Source organism: Hydra viridissima, unplaced genomic scaffold (genome assembly GCF_058129835.1).
Source record: "Hydra viridissima isolate aposymbiotic clone 2 unplaced genomic scaffold, HvirCarnegie_v1 scaffold_11, whole genome shotgun sequence".
In the NCBI taxonomy this organism is placed as follows: domain Eukaryota; kingdom Metazoa; phylum Cnidaria; class Hydrozoa; order Anthoathecata; family Hydridae; genus Hydra; species Hydra viridissima.
In genome coordinates, this window is record NW_028324310.1 from 13,900,453 (window position 1) to 13,911,443 (window position 10,991).

Consider the following 10,991-nt stretch of genomic DNA (forward strand, 5'->3'; position numbering starts at 1 on the left):
ACAACTGTTAGGGTTATGGTTCTGCAATAATGGAAACACAATATCTTGATCTGGCTTTAGTTGATTCATAAGAAAACTAGTCTCTACAATGATTTTGATGCAACTGTGACATATATAAACATAAGACTCATCTAATTTTTGAGAGCCATCTATAATGATTTCAATTACATGGTTGGCTACACTCTAGAAAACATCAAATACGTATTTTTTAAATACAAATAATTTATAAGAAATTTTTGCTGGATTATGGTTACCAGCATCATCAGCTCGTGAAATTATTTTAAGTTACAAAAAACAGTTTAAAATTAAATGACGTCAGCAATTGAATGGCTTCATTCTTTTTTATCATTACGTAAAAATGTGAAAAATGGTGTCCAAAATTTAGCGTTATTAAGCTCGATAATGGGCAATTTGTAAAAACTAATTTTATCGAGACGACGGCTTAGCTGTATTTAAAAACACCAGTGGTACGCAAATGGAAAGAATAAAAAAGCACTTTGTTCAAATCTTCAAAGACAATAGCCTACTTATTTCCATCCAATTTAATATGAAAATTGTCAACTATCTTGATGTCACTGTAAACCTCGATGACTACTCTTTCCGGCCATACTGTAAACCTGAGAATATCTTAAGCTTTATTCATGCGGAATCCAACCATCCACCAAACATTTTAAAGCAGATTCCGCACTCCATCGAGCTACGATTATCGGCCAATTCATCTTGCGAACACATCTTCAGAAGTTCTTCCTATATGTACGAGGAAGCCTTAAAAAAATCAGGTTACATCCAAAAGCTTAAATAATACCCAACTTACAACCTGTTAACAACAAAAGCCGTAAACGAAAAATTTTCTGGTTCAATCCTACTTATAGCAAAAATGTTTGCACAAATATAGGAAAGGGGTTTTTATATCTGGTCGACAAACATTTTCCGGTAAACCACAAACTCCATAAAATATTCAATAGAAATTCCATTAAAGTGAGTTACAGCTGCATGCCACAATACTTGTGTATAAGAACAATTTTTATATATAAGCTCAAAAAACATTCAAATATGCATACCAACTAAAGGATTAAAAATCTCAGGAGCAAAGAGAGAATCTAAACGCGATCAATTCAGCGAGGCAAAAACACAGCTTTTATTTAAAAAAAAAACATTCTTGTCTAGAAGTGGCCGCCGAGTCAATAAACTGATTTAAATTCAATTTAATGCTTGTGCATAAGAACAATTTTTATATATGAGCTCAAAACACATTCAAATATGCATACCAACTCGAGGATTTAAGAGGTCTCTATCATTCCGATAAAACATTTACTACTACATTCATCAACTCTTCTGCTGAAGTTTCCAGATGAGTAGCAATGTAATTTCCAAAAATGGGTATGGGCGCTGTACCATTTAAGTTTAGGTACCATGTTGACATTTCTAATCAAGATCAATGGGTTATTTCTCCTGTGCTACTTATGGTACTTCAGAAAATCAGTAATGTTACTTTTCCCTGAAACAAATCTTATTTGCAATATCACTAGAAGTTAATTTAAACGATGAAATCTCATAGTTTTCTTTTCTAACATTATTCAGGAGCATTTTAAACCTCTATATACATACATACATACATACATAATACATACAAGTCGGTTAAAATGGGATACAACAAACTCATAATATATCGATATCGTCTTAAGATCGGTGTTGCCTATTTTTCGAAACCAACTCAAACTACAAAAGTTGCAAAATTACACTAAGTACACTTCTGATTTACACTTGAGGTACCTCAAGCATACATTTTCAAATATCTTCTCTGAATCATCTCAATTTGAAAATATTTCTACGCTAACACTTTGCAGATTTAAATCGATGCTTCCAAAGGTTGACTTTTTATTTTCGATTGGTAACGAAAAAGTTATTCATTGTTTTCATCCCTTTTCTATCAATTTTTTGTAGCTGTTTTTGTTTTGCCGTCATCTTTACAACAGCTTTCTAAATTTAAAACAATAAAAATAAAATGTAAAACTTTATGTTTTCGAAATAATAATAAAATGATAATGAATAATAAAATGAAACAATAATGAATAAACTTAGAAGAATATTGATATGGAATGCAATAGCATTTAACCAAGATTTCTTTTTGTTTCAGCTTAAATTGGTACCCCTGTTATTAAGTAACTATAAATCTTTTTAAAAAAGAATGCTCCACTAAACAATAATTCATTGTATAAGTAATAAGTAATTTGCACAATTGTTTCTGAGAAATCATGAAATTTGATTTTAAAACGTTTTTTCTTCTTTCTGAGTGGTTAAAAAGCGGCTTTTAAACGAAAAGTTTTCATTGTGAATAAAATTATAAAATTTACTTTAAAAAAGATACGATAAGTATATAAGTTAAGTGTAACTAAGAACAAACATATACTTTAACCTTTTCAGGTTTTAAAGAATTGTCACGATAATCTTCCAAACATTTTGGCGCTCCACTTAATTTTTGTCGCTAAATAAAAAAACATGTATATCACATCATTTTGGCGCTCCATTTAATTTTTGTATGTATATTATGCATATATAGACACACATACATAAATTACAATCACAGATAAAGAAATTTAATTAGACAAACCTTCAATGGAGGTTCACATTCTTCACTGTATATTTGATCTTTTATACTAGATTATAAAGAACAAAAAACTGAATATTTGATGATGAAATGTACAAGTTAACTTAGAGAATATAGAAGCAAAAGATAAAACGTAAAATTAAGTAATAAAATGTAAAAAACATTGGATGAAAAAAGAATGTAGCAGTATATAAAATGTTTGAGGTAGATAAATACCAAACTTTTTACAGAACTCAAGTTTTTCGTGAAGTAAGATCAAAGTGATTAGGGGGTTTATTGTAAGTGACGTAATATGAATGTAATTGTGAGAGACAAGATTGTGTTATATTAATTTCTTAAGCCATAAACCGCAGTTATTCAAGTTAAAAAATGATACCAAAGAAAAAAAAAAAGTGAAGTTAAAAAAGTTTAGAACATACTTGAGCTTTTTTTTTACTTCATCTAACCACGAGGAAGCAACATAATCAAAAACAAACGAACTGGCATATCTGATGCATTCGTCTAAATTAATGTAACATTTGCAACACTATGCATAATCCCTGAATATTTAGTCAGTATATCAATTTTTTTTATACCCATGCTCTTTTGATCCTTAGAAGATTTAACAAAAGATGAATCTTGGGCGCCAGCACAAACATTAATATCTGAAGATTTTAGGTGATTTGCAAGTATTGTAACCTACATTTGAAAAAGAGTAAAAAATTTCAACTCATTTTCAAAGCAAATTTTATTGGTCAATAACCATAAAAAGTCAACTGAGATTAGTTAGTAATATCTGATTTGCCATCATTTTAAGTTAAATTTGTTAACAAAATAAACATAAGTATATGAACATACAATATGAGAAGAAAAAAAAAGTGAAAAATAACTTCTTAGTTTTCTTAAATCTTAAAACTTCTTTTTTGAAAACTTGTTTTCGAAACAAGAAATTCATGTTTATATAAAAGCAAAATAAAAGACTAAAAAAACCGTTTAGATGGCGTATAAAATAAGAGAAAATCCCCATTTTCATTAAACAAAATTAAGCATCTGTGTATCGTTATCGGAATATCGAAACTAACCGATATTTGTTTGGATAATGTGTTTCGATATGATTTGATATGATCCGATATCAATCCGATACGTTTCACAATGATTTCGATAAGATATCGTTTGGGTTTCGATATTAGCGATAACACTTTTGTATCGTATCGTTAATAATAACATATATCGATTTAATTATCGTTAAAAATGTATAACGATATTTTTTGAGTTTTGCTATGATTCAATTTGTTCGATATGAAACCGATAAGATATCGTTTGGGTTTCGAGACTTTTCGATATTTTACAATATTTTGCAATATGCTTTTTTCATCTATTGATTAAAATATTGATAAAAACTAAAAATTTTCTGTTTTTTAACCCCATTATTAAAATTATTTTGTGAAAAACGACTCAGCCAATTAGGAGGACAATTCAATAGTTTCTTGATTTGTTCAAATAAAAACACATTTTAAAAGAATTCTTAACTTTTTAAAAAAAGGAAATTATATTCTTTAAATAATTATAATAATTATAAGTTAAATCAGTTAAAATTCAGATAAGACTTTTTTTAATAAAATTAATACTCGTTATAAAATTGAAATATCGCCTTGTCGAAATGTTGCCGCTTATTGCAGTGAATGGAAACTTTCGGCTTCGGTTTGGGCCGAAACCGAATCCGAAATAAGTTTGTAAAAAGTTGTTACTTTAATTTGATTTATTTAACAACGACTTTGATCAACGTTATTTCAAGGTTGTGTGGTTGCTGAGAATATTCTGTTATATAGACAATATTCTTCTTTAGAGATAATATTCTGTTATATAGACAATATTCTTCTTTAGAGATAAAACAAACAAGGTCGACGTGTTTCCAAGTTGAAGACGAAACTTCGATGTCGCTAAAAGTGGTGTGTTAACGCGTTTCAAAACCGTATAAAATATATTTTCGCGGTTTTCAAAATCCTTAAAAGTTGTATAAATTCCTAAATGGCGTGTTTCAAAATTACATAAAATTTTTAAAGGCTTTCAAATTCGCTTCCAAAAATAAAACTGTTCTCGAAATAGTTTGAGTAAACAAAACGAATGCGTACTAAAAATAAACAAACGAAAGTCGCGTGACTTCGTGCAGGTTTTAAACTAAATGACTTAAAATTCAATTTCAATGATTTTTTTTTCAAGTAAGCTATATTTTAAAGTGAACTAGTATGTAACTCTAGTAGTACTATTATTCTCCTTCCTTCCAGTCTCCTAGACCCCCTCAGATTTGGAAAATATCACAATCAATGAGAAGCTGCCTATGTTTAGGTTCAAATGCTTTAAAGTGATGTTAAATGATAACTTGTGTGGTATATGCTAGTAATCTCTGCCCTTCTAATTTCTAAATTATAAAAAGTTGAAGCATACACTAGAGTAACATTATAGATATACAGAATATACAGAAGATATGCTAAGACCCTTACATTTATTTATATAGGCTTTCATAATCGTTTAATTCTTTTTTTTCCCGAAGTTTAACGGATTTCAACTTTGTTTAATTTAAGAAACGTCGCCAAACTGACGATTTATAAGTTGAAAAAAAAATATACGAACTTGAAAACCGTAACTCGATTATTTTATCTATTTCTTGTTTCGGCCGAAATTTTCGGCGAAAATTGCTACAACATTACGGAATAAACAATTTTGTAGTTGCTACAAAAATAATTATAAATACATGTTAATTGTAATAATGCGTTGGTTTTTATGACGTTTTTTGAGGGAAATTTTATCTTAAAAAAGAACAAAATTGCAGCCTCAACAACTTGAAAAATTATTAAGCATTCAGCAAAACTGCACGGTGCAATGCGCCGAGATTTCCAGCTATTAGATATGAAACTTCACTGCTTTAATCAGAAATGCAATTAAAGCTATGTATTCATGTTTTTGGGAACTAAACCACACTGTGGTAATATAGCTCTTTCGCAACAAACGCATCGATAAATCACAATCTCTCCCAACAAAAACCTGCTTTACAAATTTTCTCGTTCATTTATACCATAAATTTTTCCTTACATATTTTTTTCCAAACACCTTTTGGATACGATATTATCATAATATCGCGAGGTTAGATTTATTTGGTTCTTATCTCCCATTTTAAATGTGGGGAGAAAATAGGTCATAAATTTTAGTTAGCAATGATTATAAAATACACTTTTTTTTATTTTTTTTTCTAAATAATTAATTTAAACATCAATTATTTCAAGCATAAACATCATTAAACATCAATTATTTCAAGCATAAGTTAATATTTCTTTAAAAATCAAAGCTAAAACTTTAAAAAACTTACTTTTAGAAAAAAATTAAAAACGTTCTCCCCTAGTTTAGAATTATTTTTGAACAAAATAATTCTAGTTTCGCGACATCAAAACTTACGATACGCACAACCCGATATCTTGTCGATATCTTGTCGTATCGTATCGTAATAAAAAAAGTTTCGATACGCAGATGCTTAAAATTCATATTCAAACCTTGGAACAAAGCCAGTGCAGTATTTTTTCTTTATTTGCTCTATAAGCTACAAAATCAGTTGTCACTTTAGAATCACAAACATTGCTTAAATTCTCTTCAATTAAACATGCAGCAAGATTTGAAACAGAAGAATGCGTGTCATCAATCAGAATATTGTCTATGGCTGTGAAATGGCCCTAAAAAAAGGGAAAAAATAAGTTAGCAGAAACTACCATGCTTGCTAAATTTCATATTATAAATAAATGATGATGTCATCAATCTCTTTTAAAAGAACATCTTTAACAATTAAATTTAATACATGACAAAAATAAGGTTTATGTTCCTTTGCATTTACACGTGGTCATTGTAGAGAAATTGTTTTTATAAGATAATTCCCAGACTTTACTTTTATGAAAATTTCTACTCAACATTTTGTTTTTACCATAAAAAGAGAATAAAAATAAAACTTATGTTAAAATTAAGTTAAAAGAATGAAACAACTCTCTTAATTGTTCTCTTTCGTTTCATCTCCCTCTTAAGTTTAGCCGCACAGCTTCTAAGTGCGTTCACGCGAGAATTCTTTTGTGCGGAAATAATGCCCAAAAATATTTATATGCGTACCAATCATTATTATAAATAGTACAGGAAGAATTATACCAATAGTTAAAAATGTCTAAAGGGTGTAAAACTAAGCGCTGATAATGCCGATTGGGAACTATTGCGTACCGATCGATACATATTTATCGTTAATATATTGAAATTATTTAAATATCAGAATTCTTATCTTTTCCCCATCCCTGACTAAGTATATAATCATTACTTAACTTTTTTTTTTTAAAAAAATCAACTGATTAATATAATGAGAAAAAGGAAACATTAATGAAGTGGTAGACCATAATAAGCATCTGCATCTCGTTATTTTTTTACTCAAGACGAGATGAAACAATGATATCCGGGATACAATTTTTAAATTCCGAAAGAAAATTTATTGTCCCGGTTTTTAATTTTATTCCGGGACAGTTTATTCGTCAATTTTTTCCGGACATTTCTCGTCTCGTTATTCTTGTTCCGGTTCATTTCGAGAAAACGATTCCGAGACGCAGACCCTTAATACATACAGTAAGCTAAGAGTTAAGCTTACGTGATACAGCAAATTAGGTTTAATGTTTACATATTTGGGTTGAATTAAAAAAACCGCTATGAAAAATATTCTTCCGCATGGCTCAACCTTTATAGTTTATCTTTATAGGATAAAATACTTATAAAGATATCTCTTTACTAATTACTAATTGGTCAGTATTATAACAAAATCAAAGATTGATAGAGTTAAATCAAGTAAAAAGATAGAGTTAAGGATGTTTAGATGATTACCCGACTAATCGATTTTTAGCCAATTAGTAGGAAAGTCATAGTCGATTAAATCGACTATTCAATATTTCAAAGTCGACTAATTTTGACTTTTGACTACTTGACTTTTAGTCGGTTTAGTCGATAGCAACGCACTAAATCGATAACAGCACTAATTTAAAATGAAATATAACAAGCTCTAATAAGACTTTTTTTGTGCGTTTGTGACATTAAGTTATTTATTGAAATTGCTGATTTTTTATAAGATTGCTTGATTAAAAATTCCTAAATAAACATTAAGAGTGTTTTTAATTAACTAAAACCAGGGTAAAAAACAATTATAAAAGCGTAATAAATTAGCAAATGTAAAAATCAAGCACCAGTTTTGCTGACTTTTCCAGGTAGGGTAGTGCCAAAAACAAAGGATCAATCTTAGTCATCATGTGTAGACTTCCATCTAAATACGAACTAATGTAATTAACATAAAAAATGTAAATGGAGCAATTACGAAGTAATCAAATATTGTTACGATTCAAATAGAAAAAAAGTGCAAACCTTTTAAGACTGTATTTCCAATAAACCATGACCGATACTTTTCTTGGAATTTTATGACTTCAAAACATTGGCTTTGTTTAATCAAAAATAAGCATGGAACCCCTGAAAAAATTTTAGTTGAATATAAAAAAAAAAAAGCTAATTAAAGAATTAAATGGCCTAACCAAAAATATTTGAAAAACCAATAACTAGAAATGAAGCCATTAAAAAAATAAGAGGGTACTTATTAATATTCAATAGGGCTTATAAAATTCGTTATTTCAATAGAAATAAAAATCGTTAATTCAATAGGGCTTATAAAATTAAGAATGTGCTGTTTGGCTGCGCTCCAAGTAAATATAAGTATTAACAGTAGTCATATTTGAAAAAACATTTTTTAAATAATTTAAAATAGAAAATTGTAATCATTCATTTGAAAGTTATTATTGATAAATTATATGCTAATCATAATACTTTTAAATGAAGAATTTTTAGAAGAATTTTCCGATTATATGTAAACTAAATTTCCGATTATATGTAACTAGAATTTTCCGATTAAATGTATATTAAATATTTTTGAATATATCTAGTATTCTATAATTCATATATGCATGCTATAAATACTATAATTCTTCTTAAATTTAATTGAATATAAACAATACATAATTTGTTAAATTTAAATCACTGGATGTTGGTTTGTTTTTACTTGTTGTTACTTGATTTGTTAAATTCAAGAAAAAAACAGAATTTAGAAATTTATAGAATTAGTTATTTTCTATAAATTGTTAAGAATACATATAATACACTTTGTATACCTGTCCCAGGGCTTGAGAGCTGGAAGAAAAATAGCTGCTTCCGGCTCCTTTAAGATATCAAACTCTATTCAAAATCTCAAATAGTAAATGTTTAAGGCATTGAAATTCTGATGATCATTCATACAAGTTATTAAATACCAAGCTTATTACAAATTAAAATGCAAGAAACAGAATGACATCACAGTAAACACAAAAGATAAAATGCTTAATTTTATGACATCAATAATTAAATGACATCACAGTAAACACAAAAGATAAAATGCTTAAATTAACTTTTTTAATACATATAATCATGTAACATATGAAGCAAATCTTGAAAAGTTAGCATAGGACTTTATCAAAGCCTTCATACTTTACATAGTTTTTATAGCTAAACCCCAGATACTCTTAGTAATTATTAACAACAATTAGTAACTAACAAGACCTAATTCTATTTACTGCATTATAATAGTTAAAAACTAAATTCTTTGTCAAAACTCAAAAATGGGCAAAGACCGCCTCTATTTTAATTTCATCTTTTGAATTATAATAAACTTCCTTTTATAACGACGTTTATCTGCAAATATGCTTACCTCCCCTATAACTAAATAAAACAATTTAAATGTAGAGCCTTTACATTCAAATTATTTTTTTCTTAAAAAGAAACAGAAAAATTTCTTATAAATTTGATATCCCAAAGTAATTTGTTCTCAAACAAGTTATTCCTTTTGTTTTTATATATTCAAAAAATGTCCTTTTAAATAGTTTTTAAGGGTAGTTTATCTTTTTGCTGGTAAGAAATTTGCTAGTATTTAATTGACATACTTGGCTTGTTGATTCTGACAAACTGTTAGAGGAACTGACAAAGAAAGATTTTTTCCTTTCATTCTCTGTCTTTTCATGGCAGTATGTATATATTTCAAGTGCCCCAACAAACTGTATGCTCTTGTTCAAGTATTAGAGGTTTTAATTGTTGGTCTTTTAACTGTTTGCTTAAATTTTATAGAAATACCTTTAGTATCAGTTTCTTCACAAGCGTAAATGTAATAATGACCATCTTCAGGCTCTTTGAAAAAGCCAAACACAACAGACTTGAGCTTAGGCTTAGGCATATTTGAAGAATAAATTTAAATACTTTTGTCTTAGCCCTTCTACAAACTCAAAGGTAAGTTAATATAGTTATAAAACTTATGTTTAGGCTCTATTGCACAAACTCAAACATCTGAAAAAAAATAGACCGAAGTTAATATTTAATTATAGTAAATTAAAATATTTAGAGCATAACTTGAATTTTCTTCCACCCTCAAAGTCCTTATAGAATGCAGACTAGGCCTATAGACTACTCTTATATATATCTAAATATGCCAAAGTAATTCAACTTAAACAAGGTACATAACGCAATGTCAAAGTGCAGGCTGCAATTTTGCACTCTAACTTTTTTTTATTGAATTAAAGAAGTTTCAAAACTTAATTTTGGGAGCTGTAAGTCTTCCAGCTCTGGCTACCATCAAAAACCTATTTGGCCCCAAGCTATGCCTGACACCTAATACCTGACCACTCGTTTAATTCCAGTAGTTATTTCATTTTTGCTATAAACTATAACAATTAGCATAACAAGCATAAATAATAAGTATAAATTTGTTGAATTATACCATTTTTAGGGTGAGGAATTTTGCAAAAATCAACTGCCTGATTGTCATCAAAGGTTTTTTCTAAAAAAAAAAAAATCATGATATTTTCTAAAAAACAAATCATTATATTAACACTATATAACTTTAATTAAAACAACAACAAAAAATGTAATACATACCTGGTGCCAGTACTACCCATCTCTTTCTATTTTCATTAGATTTTTTCAGTGTTTGTTCAGAATCTTGTCCAGATTTTACTAATCTTGAAGAAACTCTTTTACTCTCTAGACCAGTCATTTATTAGACTCTGTTGAACATATAACTGATAATAGTAAACTAAGACACTTTAATAAAAACAGCATAGTAAAAAATACAATGAGTACAAAAGTGATGATTTTATAAAAGTATTTTTAAGATACTTCTTCCCCTTCCTCCATCATCAACAATTTTATCAAATGCATAGAACCACCAAAAATAGATATTTCCATAAAATATTTTCCAATCAAACAGTAAGAATAAAAGAAACTAATCCAGACACTTAAACATAACACAACTGGTTTTGTGATTTTCTCA

At 28.4% G+C, this 10,991-nt stretch overlaps 1 protein-coding gene across 1 annotated transcript; it reads right to left on the minus strand.

Annotated features, from left to right (window-relative positions):
- Positions 1 to 1,558: 1,558 nt before the first annotated feature.
- On the minus strand, positions 1,559 to 10,784 carry LOC145191021 (ribonuclease H2 subunit B-like). The gene is made up of 10 exons (XM_090067662.1): positions 10,598 to 10,784; positions 10,440 to 10,499; positions 8,015 to 8,116; positions 7,840 to 7,916; positions 6,133 to 6,309; positions 3,184 to 3,286; positions 3,028 to 3,109; positions 2,612 to 2,657; positions 2,417 to 2,485; positions 1,559 to 1,980 (listed from the first exon to the last, which is right to left on the minus strand). The coding sequence occupies exons 1-10, from the start codon at positions 10,713 to 10,715 to the stop codon at positions 1,879 to 1,881; spliced, it is 936 nt and encodes a 311-aa protein (XP_089923788.1). The 5' UTR covers positions 10,716 to 10,784; the 3' UTR covers positions 1,559 to 1,878.
- Positions 10,785 to 10,991: the final 207 nt, after the last annotated feature.